The sequence below is a fragment of the Erpetoichthys calabaricus genome, chromosome 4, assembly GCF_900747795.2.
Source record: "Erpetoichthys calabaricus chromosome 4, fErpCal1.3, whole genome shotgun sequence".
Taxonomy (NCBI): Eukaryota; Metazoa; Chordata; class Cladistia; order Polypteriformes; family Polypteridae; genus Erpetoichthys; species Erpetoichthys calabaricus.
Genome location: NC_041397.2, coordinates 260,180,867 through 260,204,254, shown reverse-complemented (window position 1 = coordinate 260,204,254; position 23,388 = coordinate 260,180,867). Strand labels below are relative to the sequence as shown.

The window sequence follows — 23,388 nt, the reverse complement described above, 5'->3', positions numbered from 1 at the left end:
CTGCTATTCTGTTCACTTGGGTTCCCAGGTACCGGCATTGCTAAAGTTAATATCTGTGTTCAAAAATACCCACAATTAAACCACTTCCTCAAAAAAAAAAAAAAAAAAAAGTTAGTCTTTTTTTCTGTAGAATGAATGTTATTTCATGTGACAGACTGCCAAGAAACTGAAGATTTCAGACAAAGAGGGCAAACTGGATATAACCAGCATAGAAAAAGGTGCCGAAGGGCCAGATGGACAACTGCATTACAAAACGTCTCAGGTCCTCAGTTGGCTTCTTCCTTAAATACACAGCAATTATCAGTGTCATTTGCAACAGAGAAAAAGATAATGCCAGGATGCTAACCACAATACGCTTTTTTCCATTCATCTTCTGTCCAATGTATGTGTTCTTTGGCCCATTTTAATATGTTATTTTTAATATGTTATATTTATTTGCCAGTTTCAGGAAGTTGCCTTTTCTTTGCTGCAGATGATACTGGTATTTGCCGAGTATTTGGGGAAGAAGTCAACTGAAGACCTGTGAGACATTTGTTTCTCAAACTACAGACTCTGATGTACTTATCCTTGTATGCTATTGTGCATATGGGCTTTCTCTTTATTCTCCTATCCTGGTAAGATTCAGTTTGCCTCCTTCTCCCAAGATAGTAATAGACACCTCTGTATGAAGTCTCCAGTTTCTTGACAATCTGTCACATGGAGTAATCTTTATTCTGCAAACAAACAACAGACTGACATGTTTCTTGAGCAAGAGGTTTCACTTTAGCCATTTTTGAATCCAGAACTGAACTTTAGAAATGCCAGTAACTTGCAATTCAAGTGAACAGAATAACAGGTTTCAATGGTGGGAATACAATTACAAAGACTGCAAATGAGAAATCCACCATTTCAAGCAGTTACAGCCATTAGCAACAATAGTAACATTTGCGCTTTATTTTTAAAACAGTTTAATTGTATCTTGATTAAAAAGTATACATTTCTATCAAAAATATAAACAATTCTGGGTTTGTCCAAACTTGTGACTGGTAACATATGTATATTAAAGATACACATTGAGTAATGTTTTAATCCGCAATCCGTATTTAGGGCAATCAGTTAAATATTATGGAATTGTGGGCAATCAATTCAATATTATGGTATACATGTAACATGACTAAAATTCCATCCAAAACATCATATAATTGGGTGAGGGAAAATGAGAAATGTTACTTTTATGAACAGTACACAAGTGGAAAAATAGACAGTGTTTTATATTAGATACAAACCGGAAAGTATCCACAGCTCAGTTTGGTTCCCTTTTAATAACAGCTGTTAAAAACATCAGGATGTTTTCAAATGAAATGAAAGGGAACAAATGGAAATACTAGAGGCTTAATGCAGACTTACCCACTCTCCTTTAACCTCCATCAGGAAAGCAAAGAGTTTAAAAAAGTGATTGTGAAATGCTAACTCTTTTATACTGTTACCTTATTGCTTTTCCCTTCTTTAAGCTCATACTTTCATATATCAAGAGGGATGCAAAATAATATTCAAAGTGCTCATTTACGTTAAAAATCAATCATTAAAACTTTTACAGTTTTTAAACCGCAGCATTTGGTCATTGTTCATAGCTTACATTTAATTTCTAAACAATTAAAAAAAATTCTAAGCAACTTAGATTTCCATACCATAATAATATCTCCTGGTTGTATTGAAATTTCATCATGGCTTCTTGCATCAAATGGGTAAAGAGCTCTATAGAAAACAACCTTTACTTTATCTTGATCAAATCCACTCACTGGCAGTTTTTCTGAAAACAAAAACATTAAATACTTGGAATATATTTGCATTAAGAGCTCTACAACATGAACAACAACATTCTTAATTACTGTGTTTGTGGATTACTGGCATATTTTTTCACAAAGTATCCACAGTATGAAATTTTACTAACAAAAAAAGCACAGGAGAGTTACTTTTTATATTCAATAGGGAAATTATCAAACAAATTACAAAAAATGTCTAACATTAGATTTAAAAGAGTAGGGTGTAAGGTTACAGATATCATCATTAGCTATAATCATGCGTATGTTTGTGGAACAGTGCCTTAATGAACAGGTAGTAAAAGCATCACAGTAAAAATAAATTGTATAATATATTGTGCTAAATAAACATTTTAAAAGCAGCACCTTATAGAACCAAGTTTTTAAGTAATGAAAGAGTTTCCTTAATATTTTAAAACTACTCCAGTGACTAAAGAGCTATTTAGCAGTAATTCTCACTTTAAAATATAGCAATTGCTAAGGAGCAAACTTGTGTTTCTATGACACAATTATGTTTATGCACGTAAGAATTAATGTACTACATTAAGGGAACACGGTTAGCCAGAAGATTTCAGAAATCTGCAGAGAAATTTATCAAGAAAGTTAAAGCTAAATAAGAGCTTATAACAACACATCTGTTGCTGTTAGAAGATCAAACTTTAAAACAGAAATTTTGCTTAAAAAGGGGAGATTTGAAGCTGAGATACTGTAAAATGAAAACAATGACAAAATGGCTTAGGATGTGTCCCCTGCTGAATAATAAATAGTAACACATTTCAATTTTCCTCATTAAATTCAATATTCTTTTGTTCAACTATTTATTTTAACCAGTAGCAGCACAAAACAAACAAATTACCTGATGTAGGCCAAGTAGTTTGGGTGGGAAGTCTGCTGGTTTCAGTTTGCTGCATAAAGATTTTACTAAGTTTGTCTTGCATATCCTGATGAGATCTTATGTCTTCATGCTTTGGCTTATCCTCTTCTTGCACCCTCCGTATCCACTGCACAGCTTCCCCAGCAGGATCTTCACGTTGTACTTCTTCCTGCCAACTCCTACGCTGCTGATTATTTTCTTGGGAAAACCTAGGACCAAAAGGGGGACAAAAATGCTATAACTTTCAGGATACATATATCATAGTTAGATTTTTAATATCCTGGAATATTAAATATTATGGTCAAATTGGAAAATATATTGCAAATTATTAATTGACTCAAGTTGAGATCATTTCACTATTGGGAAATATGTGTCAGTGTATTAAACCTACTAAGGAAAAAAAAACTCTCAACACATTTATCATAATTCAGTCCACACTTTTTGAATTGAAGACTGAACTCTTGACTAATGAATGAGAGGCTAAGGTGATTCTTCGATTCAAATTGTTGATCTCATGAGGCTTTAGTTTACTGTTTAGGCTGTATGCACTGAGCATTCTGGGAGAAATAATTTAACAATATTTTATAAAAAAAAAAAAAAGTGTATTTTGCAATTTTAAGCCTACAGCTGGTGATTGACATGTGAATTACGCTACATGAATAACATGAGATATTTGTTCCCTTTTCCCCATGGACTTGAATCATATTGCTTGCTGTTGTACCGCAATGGTCACTATTAGGTTCTATTATGTCATAAACTTTTCATTCTCTCCTTTCTTCATGAAAATAAAACTTTTTTCTTGGCCAACACTATAAAGTACATGAGGTATGTAACATAAAAAAAAATCATCTTTTGGTGGAGTGCTCATTTAAGCCAAACACTACTTATCAATTTAAAAAAAAAAAAAAAAAAAAAAAAAAAAAGTGTCTCCTTTCCAGCACTCTATGGAGCAGTCTATGTCCACTTAGAAAAGGCAATGCTTTTGATTTCAGAAAACATGTCTTCCCTACTACAGACATGTATAATTAACTTATTTTAAGACAACAAAATGAAACTGAAAGTAATTTTTATTACAGATTTGTGGCTCTACCTTTTCCAGGGGAAGAACAGATAGATGTTAATTTCTCTGTTCAGAGTTTGGCTTGAGCGGATTTTTCATGTAAACAGAACAGTAGCTAAAGTGTTGAAGCACTCAAATAAAATATCACCAAATAAACATATCTGTTGGGTGTTTAACACTGCACTGCCATTCAGTTAAAATATCTTCAATATGTACCTAACTTGGATGCGAAACAAAATGGGAAAAACCACAAGTAATTTGTGTTTGGTTTCAGAAAACACAGTACAAGGAAAACGCCAACTTTTCATAGCTTAATTCTGACGGTCTTAAGTGTAAATGCCAACTATTTATTACATTAAAATTTTTGTTATACAAAAAAGGTCTTGGATAACAAGACCAACATGCTCAGTGTGGCGTGCAAAAATATATTTTTATGTTTTTATTTTTTTATCATTCAGGTTAAAGTTTATTGTAAAGTGTACATAGTACAATTACATTCTTACTTTATAAACATGAATTGGTATTAACTACTTAAAAGGCAAATCTTGGCAATTTTCAAAATAATCCTTGTTACCTCTGTGCTTCATCTTTTTGTCTTTCTATCTCAGGTGTCTTCCAGTCTTGCTCTTTTGGTTTTTGGATGTCTACATCATCCTTCTGCCTTTGTCGTTGCTGTTTACTATGTATTTCTCTTAATTCCTGTCAATAAAACAGTCAATATGTAGTATGAGACATGTATTAAATTAAGTCAATGTTAAGAACTTGCCTTTGAAATGCACCAAAAAGCATAAGCTGTTAAGTTGCTTGGAAAATCTAGTGCCAAACGGCAAACACTCAAATAAATGCATGCAACTGCATACTAATTTTAGACCTGAAAATGAGCTTGTCATATACACTTAACAAAATCAAGGCTACTCAAGAGTAGAAAAATGGTTGAAGGGATACTTAATTTAAGAATTCCATTAACACTATTCTCATTACTAAAGAAAAAGTACTGTACAGTATATTCGTTTGACACCAATGAAGTTATACAGTGATGAAAATTATTTAGTACTTAATTGTCCTAAGGTGGCATTTCTAATAGAATGTCAAAATGCACTGTAAAGGATGATATCAGCATACATGAATATTATTAGATTTCAACTTGGTATGCAAAATAATATGCATATAATAATAATAATATGAAATATGCAGGGAAACCAAAAGAAAAGCAATATAAAGTCACTTTTAATGCATTTATCAGGTATCCGGACTGCACTTTACATTTACCAAAAGCACAAGAAAAAAAAAACTTAACCACTGGACTATAAAGTGCTGCATTCAGTATTACATAGAGAGATAGTAGCTGGAACTGAATCAGCAAGATCTTCATTTACAGACCAATGCCTTATTCACTAAAATACATCATGAAAATACCTAAATTCTAAGTCAGGGGTATTCTAAAGGAAAGATTTATGCCAACTTCAATTAGGGAACCATGATACCTTTAATTACAAAATTCTAAACAATCCGTCAATTATTTTACAAAAAATTAACTGGCTACAAAATAATTAAAAATACAACCAAAAGTAATTTTTTTTAGTTTCAGAACTGAAATAAATGTATTTTAAATTTATTTTAGGCGGCACGGTGGCGCAGTGGTAGCGCTGCTGCTTTGCAGTAAGGAGACTTGGGTTTGCTTCCCGGGTCCTCCCTGTGTGGAGTTTGCATGTTCTCCCCGTGCCTGCGTGAGTTTCCTCCGGGTGCTCCGGTTTCCTCCCACAGTCCAAAGACACGCAGATTAGGTCAATTGGCGATTCTAAATTGGCCCTAGTGTGTGCTTGGTGAGTGGGTGTGTGTGTCCTGCGGTGGGCTGGCGCCCTGCCCGGGATTGGTTCCCTGCCTTGTGCCCTGTGTTGGCTGGGATTGGGTCCAGCAGACCCCCGGGACCCTGTGTTCAGATTCAGTGGGTTGGAAAATGGATGAATTGATTTATTTTAAATGGAAGTATAAAAAATAAACAACTGATATGAACTTACTGACTCACTGTCCTTTACCTGTTTATATTTAAACAAATGTAAGTAAATGTCATTGTTGCCTGTGTTTCTATATATGATAATATAAAATTTCTCCTATATAAATGTAAAAATTACTTCTGTCTGTACTACCTCCCCAACCCTATAAAAGTCTTTATTTTCTACTGTTTTTCTTAAGCCATGCACACTTTGTTCCAATTACCAATTTGGAAAGAAATGACTAAATGCTGTATCACATTATACGACTTTTCTAGCGATTCTCAGGTATAGTTCATTTACATTAATCTTAGTCAGTTAGAAGCGGTTGCTGGTACACACCCGTGGATCCAATTACCTAATGTGACATACCCAACAACTGAGACCATGTCTGCGATTGGCTACGATAAAGTCAAACAGGTTTGAATTTCTCAGAGGTGCAGGTTGTGAACAGGAGAGCTAACAACTAAATGCAGCATTGAATGCTCATCTGCAAGTACAATGCCTAGAATGCAGCAACAAGAAATAAAGAACATGTGTGTTGAAACTCGCAAATACAGTAGAACAGAACCTCTCATCTGTCTGATGCCTCATATTTTACATACAGTTTCACATTAGAATTGATTAAAACAATGGAAACAAACAATGAACTTTCACTCCAACTCCCAGCATAATCAAACTGAACCAGGCACACATAATGAAGAGTTGCATATATTGCACATATATTAAAAACTAGAAAGAATTTCAAATGAATAGGTATGTAATAGTTTCACAAGCAAATTATGAAATTTGTCCACAAGTTTACATAAAGCAGGTAGAACAGCATATCAAATGAATGATTAGAAATTCTATTATACCGTATGTCCAAGATGACCACCTTATTAAGAGTCAATTATATAGGCCTCACACTTTGACTTGTGACACTATTAAAAACGGTATACTTATTTCATCTAAAAAACACAGTAAGGCAAAATTATGTCATGGTAAATTATTCTGACATTCTGCAAAACAAGGTTATATAATAAATGAGAAATTAGTGCTTAGCATGCATTTTGTGCTTTTAGTTTTGATAAACAAAATCAAGTACTAGAAATTTCTGACAAATATATCTTTGCTATTACTCTAATGTGTTATATATTAGGGATGCACCAATAATGCTCCTTGATGTTTTTACTTGGCAACAGTGTCGTCGTGTGGCTTTTTTTTTTTTTTATGAATACCAAATGAGTACATATACATGTACACACACACACATATATATATATATATATATATATATATATATATATATATATATATATATATATATATATATATATATACAGTTGTGCAAGTTTGTGAGACCTTTAGAATTTTCTATATTTCTGCATAAATATGACATAAAACATCATCAGATTTTCACTCAAGTCCTAAAAGTAGATAAAGAGAATCCAGTTAAACAAATGAGACAAAAATATTATACTTGATCATTTATTTATTAATAAAAATTATTACGAATATTACATATTTGTGAGTGGCAAAAGTATGTGAACCTCTAGGATTAGCAGTTAGTTTGAAGGTGAAATTAGAGTCAGGTGTTTTCAATCAATGGGATGACAATCAGGTGTGAGTGGGCACCCTGTGTTATTTAAAGAACAGGGATCTATCAAAGTCTGCTCTTCACAACACATGCTTGTGGAAATGTATCATGGCAGGAACAAAGGAGATTTCTGTGGACCTCAGAAAAAGAGTTGTTGATGCTCATCAGGCTGGAAAAGGTTACAAAACCATCTCTAAAGAGTTTGGACTCCACCAATCCACAGTCAGACAGATTGTGTACAAATGGAGGAAATTCAAGACCATTGTTACCCTCCCCAGGAGTGGTCGACCAACAAAGATCACTCCAAGAGCAAGGCGTGTAATAGTCGGCGAGGTCACAAAGGACCCCAGGGTAACTTCTAAGCAACTGAAGGCATCTCTCACATTGGTTAATGTTCATGAGTCCACCATCAGGAGAACATTGAACAACAATAGTGTGCAAGGCAGGGTTGCAAGGAGAAAGCCACTGCTCTCCAAAAAAAACACTGCTGCTTGTCTGCAGTTTGCTAAAGATTACGTGGATAAACCAGAAGGCTAATGGAAGAATGTAATGTGGATGGATGAGACCAAAATAGAACTTTTTGGTTTAAATGAAAAGTGTTATGTTTGGAGAAAGGAAAACACTGCATTCCAGCATAGGAACCTTATCCCATCTGTGAAACATGGTGGTGGTAGTATCATGGTTTGGGCCTGTTTTGCTGCATCTGGGCTGGGACGGCTTGCCTTCATTGATGGAACAATGAATTCTGAATTATATCAGAGAATTCTAAAGGAAAATGTCAGGACCTCTGTCCATGAACTGAATCTCAAGAGAAGGTGGGTCATGCAGCAAGACAACGACCCTAAGCACACCAGTTGTTCTACCAAATAATGGTTAGAGAAGAATAAAGTTAATGTTTTGGAATGGCTAAGTCAAAGTCCTGACCTTAATCCAATCGAAATGTTGTGGAAGGACCTGATGTGAGCAGTTAATGTGAGGAAAACCACCAACATTCCAGAGTTGAAGCTGTTCTATACAGAGGAATGGGCTAAAATTCCTCCAAGCCGGTGTGCAGGACTGATCAACAGTTACCGGAAACGTTTATTTGCAGTTATTGGTGCAAAGGGGGATCACACCAGATACTGAAAGGAAAGGTTCACATACTTTTGCCACTCACAAATATGTAATATTCGATCATTTTCCTTAAAAAATAAAAATGCATACATGCATACACACACATATACAGTGGAATCTCGGTTCATGAACGTCTCGGTACACGTACAAATCGGTTTAAGACCAAAAAAGTTCGCCAGACTTTTGCCTCGGTTCACGACCACACACTCGGTATACAAACAAGCCAGTTTCCCTTTTGGTTTGTACCAAATAGATATATATATATATATATATATATATATATATATATATATATATATATATATATATATAGATATAGATATAGATATATATATATATATAGTGATCCCCCGCCTATTATAAAAAAAAATCCTGGAAAGCAAAAGCAAGGCTACGATATGTGATCTTCTCGGAAGTTCTCGGAAGACATTTAAAAGACCCGCAAGACAAAAGAGACTTGCCACGGTGCGTCTTGCGGGGACCGTAAACATGAGACTTGGTGCCAAGAGATTATCCCAGGGCCATCTCGCGGGGATGTGGAACATGAGATTCTTGCAAGACCTGGAAGATTTGGGTACCCTTGTAATTTTGCTGATTTGAATGCACGTAACTGCTCAATACTGATCACTTGCAACACCAAATTGGCTGGATTAGCTCATTAAGCCTTGAACTTCATAGACAGGTGTGTCTAATCATGAGAAATTGTATTTAAGGTGGTCAATTGCAAGCTGTGCTTCCCTTTGATTCTTCTTTGAAGAGTGACAGCATGGGATCCTCAAAGCAACTCTCAAAAGATCTGAAAACAAAGATTGTTCAGTATCATTGTTTAGGGGAAGGCTACAAAAAGCTATCTCAGAGGTTTAAACTGTCAGTTTCAACTGTAAGGAATGTAATCAGGAAATGGAAGGCCACAGGCACAGTTGCTGTTAAACCAAGGTCTGGCAGGCCAAGAAAAATACAGAGGGACATATGTGCAGGATTGTGAGAATGGTTACAGACAACCCACAGATCACCTCCAAAGACCTGCAAGAACATCTTGCTGCAGAAGATTTATCTGTACATTGTTCTACAATTCAGCGCAATTTGCACAAAGAACATCTGTATGGCAGGGTGATGAGAAAGAAGCCCGTTCTGCACTCACACCACAAACAGAGTCACTTGTTGTATGCAAATGCTCATTTAGACAAGCCAGATTCTTTTTGAAACAAAGTGCTTTGGGCTGATGAGACAAAAATTGAGTTATTTGGTCATAACAAAAAGTGCTTTGCATGGCGGAAAAAGAACACCGCATTCCAAGAAAAACACCTGCTTCCTACTGTCAAATTTGGTGGAGGTTCCATCATGCTGAAAATCTATGGGATGATTTGAAGCAGGCTGTCCATGCTTGGCAGCCATCAAATTTAACTGAACTGGAGAGATTTTGTATGGAAGAATGGTCAATAATACCTCCATCCAGAATCCAGACACTCATCAAAAGCTGTAGGAGGTGTCTAGAGGCTGCTGCATTTGCAAAAAGAGGCTCAGCTAAGTACTGATGTAATATCTCTGTCGGGGTGCCCAAATTTATGCACCTGTCTAATTTTGTTATGATGCATATTGCATATTTTGTTAATCCAATAATCTTAATGTCACTGCTGAAATACTACTGTTTCCATAAGGCATGTCATATATTAAAATGAAGTTGCTACTTTAAGAGCTTAGCCAATGATAAACAAAAATCCAAAGAATTAAGAGGGGCTCCCAAACTTTTTCATTTGACTGTATAATCCAACGTCTGTCTGTCTCGTCTGTTTTTCATGAGAGAAATACTTAAAGGATTTAGATCGGTATTTTTTTCTATAATTTGCTTGAACATTCCGGTTGATTTTGTGACCTCTCTCATTGCACTAAGAATCGCAGTTCGCTTGTAGGAGCGATATATTCATGCTAATCTGAGACAGAGACTGCGGGCCGAGGAATGGGGAAGTGTGATGTCAGGAGTAGGGAGCCAGGCAGAGCCCTCCTCGTTATCCTTTTTCACTTCTACATGGGTGAACATTTACAATAGTTGTTAATTTTGATAAACATCATTTAAATAAAGTTTATCATCTGTAAAACAAAAAACGTAAGTTCAGTCACTATGGCTGGTTAAACAAAACTGTATTTTTTCTCATATATTTGTTTAAAATGCAGTATTATTCTTATTTTTTTCCAATAAAAGTACTTGTTCAGTACTTTGTATTGGCCTAATGAATTCATTAACTACTTGCTATCATTACTGGCTTCCAAAAAATAATATTGGTGCATCCCTAGTATTACTCTAAAGTTAAATACAGGATTTTATTTGAAGTTCAGTCTAATACATATAATATTAAAATCTGTGGTGTTTTGTAAACTACAAATATGTATACAGCATGAATAAGCAATTTTCTGCTAGTAATTTTAAATGAAGCTTGAGTGAAGTAATAATTCTGAAGAAGCAAACAAACTTTCTTTAAAACATATTTTAAAGAGAGTTGTGGGGTTTTATGTTGGCATGGAAACCTTCAGACAGTATGTAATATTGATGACACAAGCCAGCAGAGATGTGAGACACTCCAGAAAAATATGTTCCACAGTGGCAGACTGAAAGAAAAACAAAAAATTTCAGGTTTAACACAAACACATCAACATACAGTACATCAACAGATGCCTTAAACTGTTTTCTTGCACTGGATAGAATTTTTACTGCTTAAATTTCATTGTGTGTGTGGGTTTACTTATATTAATTCCAACATCTAACATATACATTATATTGGTTAGATTAAAATTAGATTAGATTGGAAACTTTAAACAGGAGTGGTATGAGCAAGTGTCAGTATGTACACACACACACACAAGTATCCTCTGTAAAGTTGTCACTGTTAGGTGTGGTTTCTGCCTTGTGCCTAATGCTACGGGGATATGCTCTAGACACTTTGTCCTGCAGAATTTGAAGGCTAAGACAGACAGACAGAATTACAGAAGTCAATTACAGGAACGATTAAGTTTTCTGCAAAAAAAATACTACTTAAAGCTTCTTCTTAAGCATACTTAACGTTTTGTTCTGTAGTTCAAGATGATGTAGTTAAGAAGTTAAAAATATCTCAAACCATTGCATGTTAGATTACATGACAGATGTGTGCGAAACAAATGTTGCCTTATTATTATTGATTCATCACTTGACAAGGGAAATGTACAGATGAACCACAAGTTTTTGTCCTCTAGAGAAGAGACCTAAAAAACTGTCATTCAATGGTATTGACATAATTGCATAATCAGCAATATTTTCATTGTCGTAGGAACTTTACATAAATTAAGTGCAAACTTCAGTTCTGACACTAAATTGTGTTAGTTCAGACTTTTAATAATCACAAAACCAACTTTTGTCATTATTGGACTTCAGTTATTATCATGATTAAAGAAAAATGATCATTAATAATAAGCAGGGTTTGGAAGATTTTTGAAGAAAATAAAAAAATCCACCCATTACAGCATGGTGAAAACAATTATCAACAAATATAAGCTGCATGACATCACCATTACTCTGTATAACCTTTAACCCAGAAGTACAGCAACTAAAAAAAGAAGAAAATTAACCAAAAGTTTAAATCGAGAATATTATGGAATCAGGTGAGAGTTAGACATTTGTGGCTAAGGCGTGTGAAAGTATCCACTATATATAACAATATTTGCCTTTTTAAAAATATTAAGTGTATTATATAACAATACTAGGGGGCATGGCTCATACCCGGCCTGTGCTACACCCCAACCACTTCATGTCTCTGCGGCTCACGTTGTGAAAAGGGGGACTGAACGCACCCCAAGGAGATGTGGTCGCTCCTCCAAAACCCCCTCTTAAACGGGAATACAATGGGAAACAAATTTTTTTTTTTTTTTACCTCCTCTTTGCTCAATCACCTGCTGGCTTGGTGCTGCTGCCATGCTGCATGATCTGCATCTTGTGTGGTGCTTCAAACATTTAAAAACCTGTACAGTAGCTGTCCTACTGCTTGTCTTTTATTTCTGGCCCCAGGCGTGGTTAAATCTTTTGGCACAAAGTCCCATCTTGTGAGACGCGAGATCTTGATATTTTTTAGTTTATAATGTAAAAACGGAGTAAGAATCTGAAAATCTAAACATCACTTTAAAGTTCGCTCGCCAACGCCCCTTCCTGCTTCACTTGCCAGCCATTTTGCGTCTCTGCTGCTCGCGTTGTGAAGAGGGGGATGAATGCATCCCAAGGAGACACAGTCGCTCCTCCAAAACCCCCTCTTAAAACGGTGATACAATGGGAAACAAATGCATTTTTTTTTTTTTTTACTTCCTCTTTGCTCGATCAGCTGCTGGCTTGCTGCTGCTGCTGTCGTGCCGCATGATCTGCATCTAATGTTGTGCACTTTAGTCATATCACCTACAGTATGTCCATACTGTACATTCAATCTCTTTTCACTTTTCCCTATTCAACACTATCGCATTGAATTTTGATTCCGTTTTTGGAATTACAACGCAAAGTATAACTGCCCGTGAGTGAATATTGTTTGTTTCTCTCAACAAGAAATGTGTCTGACATAACCACAAAGGACTTTTCCAAATCTCTTTGCATAAGCTCTTGTCTTGCGGGGCTTCCAGCCTCGGGCATGGTTACATCCCTTGGCACGAAGACTCGTCTCGCGGGACGTGAAAGTGTCTCTGAGACAATCACGTCTCGTCTCCTTTCAAGATTTTTTTAGAATAGAGAGATATAGGATACCATTACTAAGGAAAGTCTACTTGCAATCCTTTTTTAAGGTAAAGAAAAACTACACAAAAATCTTTACTTCTGAGCAAAAGATGAAGTCGTCAGATAAAATTAATATTAGTTAACCTAAATATTACAGTTAAATCAACAAATCATATTACTGTAATGTATGCGATCGATATTAAAAAACACAATGGGGCAGCATCATTCAATGCATAGTATGTCATAAGGAGAATCCAACAAAGAAGAGTGGGGGGGAAAAAATCCTGCTCTCTGTAGGAGGTGGAAAGTAGAACAGAAGTTCACTTATCTTTTACTTCAAGATGAGATCTTGTAATGAAAGCTTATAGTGTTCACACAGTTTAGGTCTTTGTCAGGTGGTGGTTTTATAGCGTTAGGCAGGCAATTACATAATCATATGCTTTAAACACTAAAGAAATTTAAGCAGACTAAGCATTTTATTCTGAAATTTAAAATATGGCCAAGGGTGTGCAATACTCATCAAGTCATCATTTATTTGTTACCGAGACATTCAGATGTGTGTTATAAAGTAACTGAAAAATTTAGTTTGTGTTATGCAGGATTGTGCATTTTTCCTTCATCAAAATAATGCTGTTTTGTTGTTAAAAAAAGGTGTTTAGTGAATAGCAATAAAAGACACAATTTTCTAAAATGAAAGAACTAGAGTACTTTGCCATTTTGGTAGTATTATGCTAGCTTCAATGTTTGAATAGCTGCTTGTAACAGGTAACCAGTAATCTTCGTGAGATGGTTTGATGAAATGATTCAAGCTGTTTCTGCTTTACAATGTGTTTCAGTCTCTCTTGAAAGCAGGTAGAGAGCTTAGTTTAGCAAATGTTTGGCAAGCTAAAAGGCATATAGAGTTTCACAGTGCTTCTACAGTAGAACAGTAAACACCAATTTTTCACTGCACACCTGTAAATGCATTTACCTTAAATTAGACACTGATGCATCATCTGCAAATAAGTTGTATGGCCGAGGTAAGTACACAACAAATAATACTAAAAAATGAGAAAACCCTTACCTGGATATTCATTAAGAGAAATCTGGAACTCAAGGCATTACACTTTTAGCATATTTTACAGTAAATAAACAACTGATGGCTTTGAATGCCCACTAATTTGTGAAGTTATTTAACAGAAGTTCGGAGTACCCACCCTTTTTGGAGTCCCTGGAGGGGGTGCTAGAGGGCATACCTTCTGGGGACTCCCTCGTTCTGCTGGGAGACTTCAATGCTCATGTGGGCAATGACAGTGAGACCTGGAAGGGCGTGATTGGGAGGAATGGCCCCCCCGATCTGAACACGAGTGGTGTCTTGTTATTGGACTTCTGTGCTCGTCACGGATTGTCCATAACGAACACCATGTTCAAGCATAGGGGTGTTCATATGTGCACTTGGCACCAGGACACCCTAGGCCTCAGTTCGATGATCGACTTTGTGGTCGTGTCATCGGACTTGCGGCCACATGTCTTGGACACTCGGGTGAAGAGAGGGGCGGAGCTGTCAACTGATCACCACCAGGTGGTGAGTTGGCTTCGATGGTGGGGAAGGATGCCGGTCAGGCCTGGTAGGCCCAAACGTGTTGTGAGGGTCTGCTGGGAACGTCTAGCAGAGCCCCCTGTCAGAAGTAGCTTCAAATCCCACCTCCGGCAGAACTTCGACCACATCCCGAGAGAGGTGGGGGACATTGAGTCCGAATGGGCCATGTTCCGTGCCTCTATTGTTGAGGCAGCTGACCGGAGCTGTGGCCGTAAGGTGGTCGGTGCCTGTCGTGGCGGCAATCCCCGAACCCGTTGGTGGATACCGGCGGTGAGAGATGCCGTCAAGCTGAAGAAGGAGTCCTACAGGACCCTTTTGTCCTGTGGGACTCTGGAGGCAGCTGATTGGTACCGGCAGGCCAAGCAGAATGCGGCTTTGGTGGTTGCTGAGTCAAAACTCGGGCGTGGGAGGAGTTTGGGGAGGCCATGGAGAACGACTTTCGGACGGCTTCGAGGAGATTCTGGTCCACCGTCCAGCGTCTCAGGAGGGGGAAGCAGTGCAGTGTCAACACTGTATATGGTGGTGATGGTAAGCTGCTGACCTCGACTCGGGACGTTGTGGGTCGGTGGGGGGAGTACTTCGAAGACCTCCTAAATCCCTCTAACATGCCATCCAATAAGGAAGCAGAGCCTGGGGACTCAGAGGTGGGCTCCCCCATCTCTGGGACTGAGGTCACCAAGGTGGTCAAAAAACTCCTTGGTGGCAGGGCCCCGGGGGTGGATGAGATATGCCCGGAGTTCCTCAAGGCTCTGGATGTTGTAGGACTGTCTTGGTTGACACGCCTCTGCAACATCGCATGGACATCAGGGACAGTGCCTCTGGATTGGCAGACCGGGGTGGTGGTCCCCCTCTTAAAGAAAGGGGATCGGAGGGTGTGTTCCAACTACAGAGGGATCACACTCCTCAGCCTCCCTGGAAAAGTCTATTCGGGGGTCCTGGAGAGGAGGGTCCGTCGGATAGTCGAACCTCGGATTCAGGAGGAACAGTGTGGTTTTCGTCCAGTGGACCAGCTCTACACCCTTAGCAGGGTCCTGGAGGGTGCATGGGAGTTTGCCCAACCAGTCTACATGTGTTTTGTGGACTTGGAAAAGGCATATGACCGTGTCCCTCGAGGAATCCTGTGGGGGGTACTCCGAGAGTATGGGCTACCGGACCCCCTGATAAGGGCTGTTCGGTCTCTGTACGATCGGTGCCAGAGCTTGGTCCGCATTGCCGGCAGTAAGTCGAACCCGTTTCCTGTGACAGTTGGACTCCGCCAGGGCTGCCCTTTGTCACCGATTCTGTTCATAACTTTTATGGACAGAATTTCTAGGCGCAGCCAGGGCGTTGAGGGGGTCCGGTTTGGTGGACTAAGGATTGGGTCACTGCTTTTTGCAGATGATGTTGTCCTGTTTGCTTCATCAGGCCGTGATCTTCAGCTCTCTCTGGATCGGTTCGCAGCCGAGTGTGAAGCGGCTGGGATGGGAATCAGCACCTCCAAATCCGAGACCATGGTCCTCAGCCAGAAAAGGGTGGAGTGGAGTGCCCTCTCAGGGTTGGTAGTGAGATCCTGCCCCAAGTGGAGGAGTTCAAGTATCTCGGGGTCTTGTTCACGAGTGAGGGAAGAATGGAGCGTGAGATCGACAGGCGGATCGGTGTGGCGTCCGCAATAATGCGGGCTCTGCATCAGTCTGTCGTGGTGAAAAAGGAGTTGAGCCGCAAGGTGAAGCTCTCAATTTACCTGTCGATCTATGTTCCTACCCTCACCTATGGTCATGAGCTATGGGTAGTGACCGAAAGAACGAAATTGTGAATACGAGCGGCTGAAATGAGTTTCCTCCGCAGGGTGTCTGGGCTTTCCCTCAAAGATAGGGTGAGAAGCTCAGTCTTCCGGGAGGGGCTCAGAGTAGAGCCGCTGCTCCTCCGCATCGAGAGGAGTCAGATGAGGTGGCTCGGGCATCTGATCAGGATGCCTCCTGGACGCCTCCCTGGTGAGGTTTTCCGGGCACGTCTAACCGGGAGGAGGCCCCGGGGAAGACCCAGGACACGCTGGAGGGACTATGTCTCTCGGCTGGCCTGGGAACGCCTTGGGATTCTTCCGGAAGAGCTAGAAGAAGTGGCCGGGGAGAGGGAAGGAAGTCTGGGCATCTCTGCTCAAGCTGCTGCCCCCGCGACCCGACCTCGGATAAGCGGAAGAGGATGGATGGATGGATTTAACAGAAAAACATGCCGATAAAATGCAATGTATATTTAATATTTCTACATTTTTTAAGTGAAGCTGTAAAGTTTACAGTGCCATATCTGCATGGCAAAAATGGCATCTTGTATATTATATATGTTTGAAAATGAAAATCAGAAGTGCTTTGATCTTGGAATCTGCAGTGTGCTACACATACAATCAGTATTAGCAAATCACTGTGACTTATGCTTGAATTAATTATGAAAACGTATTCATGGTTTTTTGAGGAATTTTTGCTTGTACTAGGAGTTTTAGACACTTTAGGGCTTGTAGAACAAGACATTTTTATGTGATCATACATAAACAGAAACTAAAAACAAAATTACACCTGAAGGTCTCAAAAGTGCCATATTTTGGGATTGTGAGAAAGACTTGGAAGGGGAATGTAACTGGAGTTATATAACTTGAAAGATGATGCACTAAATGTGTTGAAGACTCATCAAGCCATCCAGCCTTTGGAACTTTTCTCAGAACAAAGTCACCTGGGCACACCTGAGGAGCTATGAAAACTTGAACAAGAAAATGACCAGCATGTCCTGGTTACGAAATAAACTCTTCCTTATGATGATGATTATAATAATGATATGCTCCTTGTCTTTTCATCACCAGACTAAGCATTAAAAACTAAGTAGGGCTGCAACAATTAGTCAATGTAATCGACGATGTCGACTACAAAAAATCGTTGATGCGGATTTTGTTATTGTCGATGCATCATAAACAGAACCTTCAATAGAGGGTCCAGTCACAATGAACCACATTGTTTTTTGTAACTGCAATGCACTACATGAACGTCTGGGGGCAGTAGCGTTTGCTATTGTTTGTCAGGACTGCACAGAGTCCTACCAACGATGAAGAACGTCTGAGGAGAAGAAGAAAGTAGAGGAAAATAAATGTGGTTGCAATGGCGAGTCGGATAGAGGAGGGGGAAGGAGATTGAGGAAAAAATTGAGACAGAAACTTTCTAAAGTGTGGGAACACTTCACCGAAAAAGAAAAAAAAGTTTAATGCAGATTATGCAAAGCAGAGCTTTCTTTTCACGGCAGCACCATCGCGATGCATGAGCATCTGAAACTAATGCACCCTGGAGATGTGATGTCACCGTCTCTTGAGAATTTATGCTGGCTCTGTTAGTTAGGGTCAGATCAGGAGGGGAAGACAGAGCTTGAACAAGACTAAGAAAAATTTACACCTGATCTATTCATTTTCAAATAATATTGCATTAGTGCGATGATGTTTTCTGATTGGTATTATTCAGGTCATACAATGATTTCTTCAAAATGTCACATATATTTGTCTCTCTTTTTTTCCTCCCGGTGCTGCGCGCTGACACCAGAAGGCATGAGCTTATTCAGTGCTAGCAGCAGCACGCAGGTGGCCAGTTGCATGTGCTATAACAAGCTTGACCTGGCGACGATCAAAGCACATGTACTGTGCAAGATATGTACGTGGTCCACTGAGAAAGGAAGAGTGTTCATTGCTCACCTTGCAGAGAAACATTCTTTCCTCTGCATGTCCTGGAGTCCTGTGCAGACTGGGCAAGATCGGGGGAGAAAAAAAATGCGGTAATTGATTACAACCGCAAGTAGGTACGCAAATAAATATGAATAACATTGCATCCGTGCCACAATGTTTTCCGAATTGTAATATAAGATCATAAAATGAATAATTCCAAATATCATATATACCTATGTCTCTGTTTTTTGTCAGTGTGGCTTTGACATCATGGGCCTTAAGGCGCATAATAATTCAGCGTAAGCAGGAACACTCAATAAAATTGAATAAAAAAAAAATCAAGTGACAATGAGATACGAATAAGGCAGATTCGCCAGCGTTTGTGTGTCAGCTTTTATCCATCCAGATCAGAGAATTTCCAGTTCAATTGTCTCAAAACACCACTCACATCTACAGTTATTCTCAGTTTCAGATAAAAAGTAACAGCGTCAGATCCCTGGGGGGGTGGTAGTATGCATCGTGACAGAGAATAAAAGTGGGGAAAAAAAAAAGAAGGAAACTTTTACAAGTACTATACATTTAATACAGTGGCATAAATGTATGTGTTTATTGTATAATATTAACAATAAGAGCAACTCACTACAGTAAATATATGAGGCAGTCAGAACCGAACCTGGGAAATCTTGATTATAAGTTAACAATTCCTACCGCTGCACCACGGAAGCTACTGTATCATCCTTGAACCTTTTGTGAAAGTGTTTATTTGATCTTTGCACTTCAGGCTTTACACATCATATAGTTTATGTCTACATTTTGTCATTTATTATTAAAATATGAAAAACGTTTCAGTTTTAACAATTTATTTTTCAGTTAAGTTAAATGCACTTTTTTGTTTAAAGACTATGTGCACTTTAGTTTGTTTTGTTTAATGTATTTCTTTTTTATTGTGATGGTCACACTAATATAAAAACATCCGATTATTTTCAAATTCATGTTTCACTGGTTATTTTAATTTGGATTATTATTAATTTTAATCGTGTTAATGCAGTGACATCAGGGTGACATTCACAGGTTGACAGACGTGAGCAGATGAGATAAGACATGCACTGGAGTCCAGAACAGGATGTGCAACCACAGGTCGCAGGCATCAAAGTAGTCTGGCATGAAATAATCGTGACTAATCGAAAAATAAATTGAACGATTAGTCGACTAACAAAATAATCATTAGTTGTAACCCTAAAGCTAAGCTAATGCCTTTTCCTCTAATATTTAAAAACAAAAAGCTAAACTAATTTAGCTTTTTCACTATTTTGAAGTGTGTGTGAATTTTCTCTGGGCTGGCAACAAGGTTAATATAAAAGACCTTTCTTAGGAAGAATGAGCTCCTTTTCAAAATCTGAAGAGCAATGTAAAATGCTGTTCATCTCTGACCAGAAATATTTGCAAAATGAAAGCTTTTTTCAAATATTCAAGCTAGATAAATCAGTAATTCGCTAGATTAATGTATTTTAATGTTATGTCACAGTCAAACCTTCTGGATTTATCAACTGGTAAACACATTAGTCAGCAGCTGCTTACAATCAGTTGCACAACTTATCTTCCATGTAGTTGTTGCTGTAGGTCCCCTATCTCATCTGTAAAAGCCTGATACAATTAATTTGGTACCTACATCATACGATATTATATAGTAGAAGAAACAGAAAAGAAATACGTAAAAACACCTGGCTGGGGTCTAAAAGTGGAACATATTAATTTTAATCTCCTAGGTTTATAAATAATTTTGCATTTTGCGGGGTAATATAAATCATCAAAATAGGACAGCTTTAATTCCTAACACTCATGTATGCCATTTGTTGAAATAATTTTTACTCTAACTTATTATGGATCATATTTCAGTTCAGTTTTTTAATAAAAAAAACAAAACAAAACACATTTGGCTAATTTGTTTTCCAAAATATTTTGAATAAAATGTTTAATTTGTAGCTGTATATGTATTTATTGTAACCATTTATTAGACCAGGCAACATTTCTAAATATAGTTATGTTTTCAGATGTACCATATTCTTAACAGCTGACAAATAAATCCACAATCCCTGCTTGCCTATGAAAACAGAAAAAACACATTTTATCTAACAAGTCATTAAAAAGAAAATTAGTAATATTTCAATATATGTACCTTTAATTGATTGTTGAAACTATCAATCTCCAAAAGTTTGGTCCTGGTTTCCTTCTCAACCTCATCCAGCTGATCCCGCAAATGTTGCCGTGTTGACTCTTTTACTTCTAAGGCTTTTCGGATGGTCAGAAGAGAATCTCCTAAATATAAAGAAAAACTCTTATTGGCAAAATATACACAAAGTAACTGAAATAAGAAAAATAACTTTTTATAAAACTGAAAATCATTACATGGATCAAAACAAACAGTCAAACTAGAACTATGATAAAAAAGTAATATCTTCATCAAAAAGCATTTCATATTTTTATTTCTGAAATAATCTAAAGCCCATTGTTAACCAATTCACATGGTAAACGTGATGAATGAATATGTGCAATATAAGAATCCCCACGCAGCATTCAAGATGAGGCTGGGTACTCACTGTGTAAACTGTTCTGTTGCACCTGCTTCAGCTGGTCATTCAGGAGCTGCTTCTCTGGGATCAATCGACCAAGCATTTGCTGAGACTCCTGCATAACCAGGGAAAAGGAAAATGTTATACATTTGAAATTATGTACAGAACGTAGGAAAGAATATCAATAACTAGGCAATGAATGATATTGGCTGATACATTAGCTTTGAACACACTTTTACTGTAAAATAAGTGATAAAAAAAAAGACTCAAATTTAAAAAAATGTAAATTCGTAATATATAGCATCAAGTGATCAAACACATTCTACTTTATAAAGATCACAAAATACTATTTATTATTTTTATGAGGTTAACAATCGGAAATGAGACCTAAACTCTAGGTATCCATCTATCTATAAACAGATTCCACTTAATACAGTTAAATTTAAGAATATCTTAGGAGCATGAGAAGCAAAACATGAACCAAACCTGCAAAGGGCATTAGAACACTGCAAAAAACACTGACAACACTCTAAAAGATAGAGTTATCGGCTTACATTAAACCTGCTTGTTTCGTAAAGTTTAAGCAGACGTATGCGAATATGGAAACTTACTGTATAATTTGTAAAATTGCTAAATGATTGTGGGCAAATTAAATTGTAAAATACAACCATTCCTTTAACAAACATTTGTACAGGTTTCTGCTACTATAGAATCAGTATCCAAGAAAACTGCCATACAATACCATTTTAGCCGAGTGATATAATCTACTCAGGTTGTCCTAATTCAACATACAGTGGAACCTCGGTTCACGAACATCTTGGTACACGTACAACTTGGTTTATGACCAAAGAGTTTGCCAAACTTTTGCCTCGGTTCACGACCACACACTCGGTATACGAACAAGCCAGGTTCCCTTTCGGTTTGTACATGTTCAGTCTCTCCCTGTGCATTTCCTGTGCAGCGAGCAAGAGAGAGTGCGAGAGCGTGGCGCACGCGCGCACACACACACACACAGCGGCAGCGTGAGAGACAGAGAGAGCCGTGGGCACACACACAGGAACACGCTAGAGAGACACACACACAGGCGCTCCAGGCTCGCAAAAGAGAGACACACGCACACACAGGCGGGAGAGAGAGAGCGAGCGAGGGAGGGATGCATAAGGTAGAGAAGGCTTGTTTTTGTATTCAGTTCTATTTACAGTGATCGGTTCGTAGCCTGCATTGTTGCAATGTTACTTTTCTTGGTGGTTTATTAAATTACGGATTTTTCAAATGTTAATTTTTTCCCCTGTGCTTAAAACTCATTAAAGAAAGTGTTTTTAGCGAGCGGTTCCTAGCACTATAGCGCGAACTATTGCAGTGTTAGGTTTCTCTGTTGTTCAAGGTTTTCTCAGTGTTATTCAATGTTTTTACATTTAGTTTACTATTACGCTGTGCATTCTATGGTATAATTAACTTTATTTGTGCTTAAAAACTAATATATATATATATATATATATATATATATATATATATATATATATATATACACATACACACACACACATACAGTTCGTACGGTCTGGAACGGATTAATTGTATTTACATACAATCCTATGGGAGAAATTGCTTCGGTTCACGACCAACTCGGTTTATGACCAGAGTTTTGGAACGAATTATGGTCGTGAACTGAGGTTCCACTGTATTAGTTCATCTTCCACCAAGGCCTTCTGATTCGGCCTCTTCTGTTCTCACTAAGGGTAAAATTACTAGATGCCCAAGTTACAGCAAAAGAACATTCTTGATCCATAGAAGGTATAGTTCTATTCTGATGGTTTTCTAGATTGCCCGTTTCTGCAGAGAAGCCTTAATTCAGCTACTTGTACAATCTCTTTCAGTTACTATTCAAAGCTCCTTACAAATTCTATTAGATTGTCAGAAATCCTGAACTTTCTTGAGGTTCATTATATAACATTTTTTGAATTGCTTGTATAATAACACGTTCAATTCACAGCTTTTTTTAAGATGAGGAAGCAAAATAAACGTTCCAGAGAGACAAAGAGACTACTAGTAAAATTAAACAAATTGACAAGACACTTATATGTGCAGAGAACAATTCAATAAATTACTTTAAAGGGGATTGTTTAAGACTGCTTTAATATGTGATTTACAAAATAATATACATCAAAAATTAAATTAAAATCAAGCTGGGAAAAAATGTAACAATTCATCATGGCATTATATATTCAATATGGAATTTTTTATATTATTACCTTGCCATATTAAAAGTTGCTGGATCATTTTTTTTTTTTTTTACTTAAAACCATTAACAATAACACAACATTTTTAGAAAGTAATAAAAACACTTTAATAGGACAGAACAACAATGCATCTTCAAAGATATTTCAGAAATTTGGGCCACACAAAAAATATAACATTATAGCAGACAAATGT

The 23,388-nt window shown here is 37.6% G+C and overlaps 1 protein-coding gene across 4 annotated transcripts in view; it reads right to left on the bottom strand.

Annotated features, from left to right (window-relative positions):
• Positions 1-23,388, bottom strand: part of itsn1 (intersectin 1 (SH3 domain protein)) — a 282,819-nt gene that overhangs the window by 117,352 nt on the left and 142,079 nt on the right. For all 4 annotated transcript variants that reach the window (XM_028800700.2, XM_028800701.2, XM_028800703.2 and 1 more), the window contains 5 exons: positions 20,983-21,070; positions 20,562-20,701; positions 4,308-4,432; positions 2,656-2,882; positions 1,668-1,789 (listed from right to left, as the gene is read on the bottom strand). In XM_028800700.2, coding sequence (XP_028656533.2) covers positions 1,668-1,789; positions 2,656-2,882; positions 4,308-4,432; positions 20,562-20,701; positions 20,983-21,070 — 702 coding nt within the window. The remainder of the gene's footprint in view (positions 1-1,667; positions 1,790-2,655; positions 2,883-4,307; positions 4,433-20,561; positions 20,702-20,982; positions 21,071-23,388) is intronic.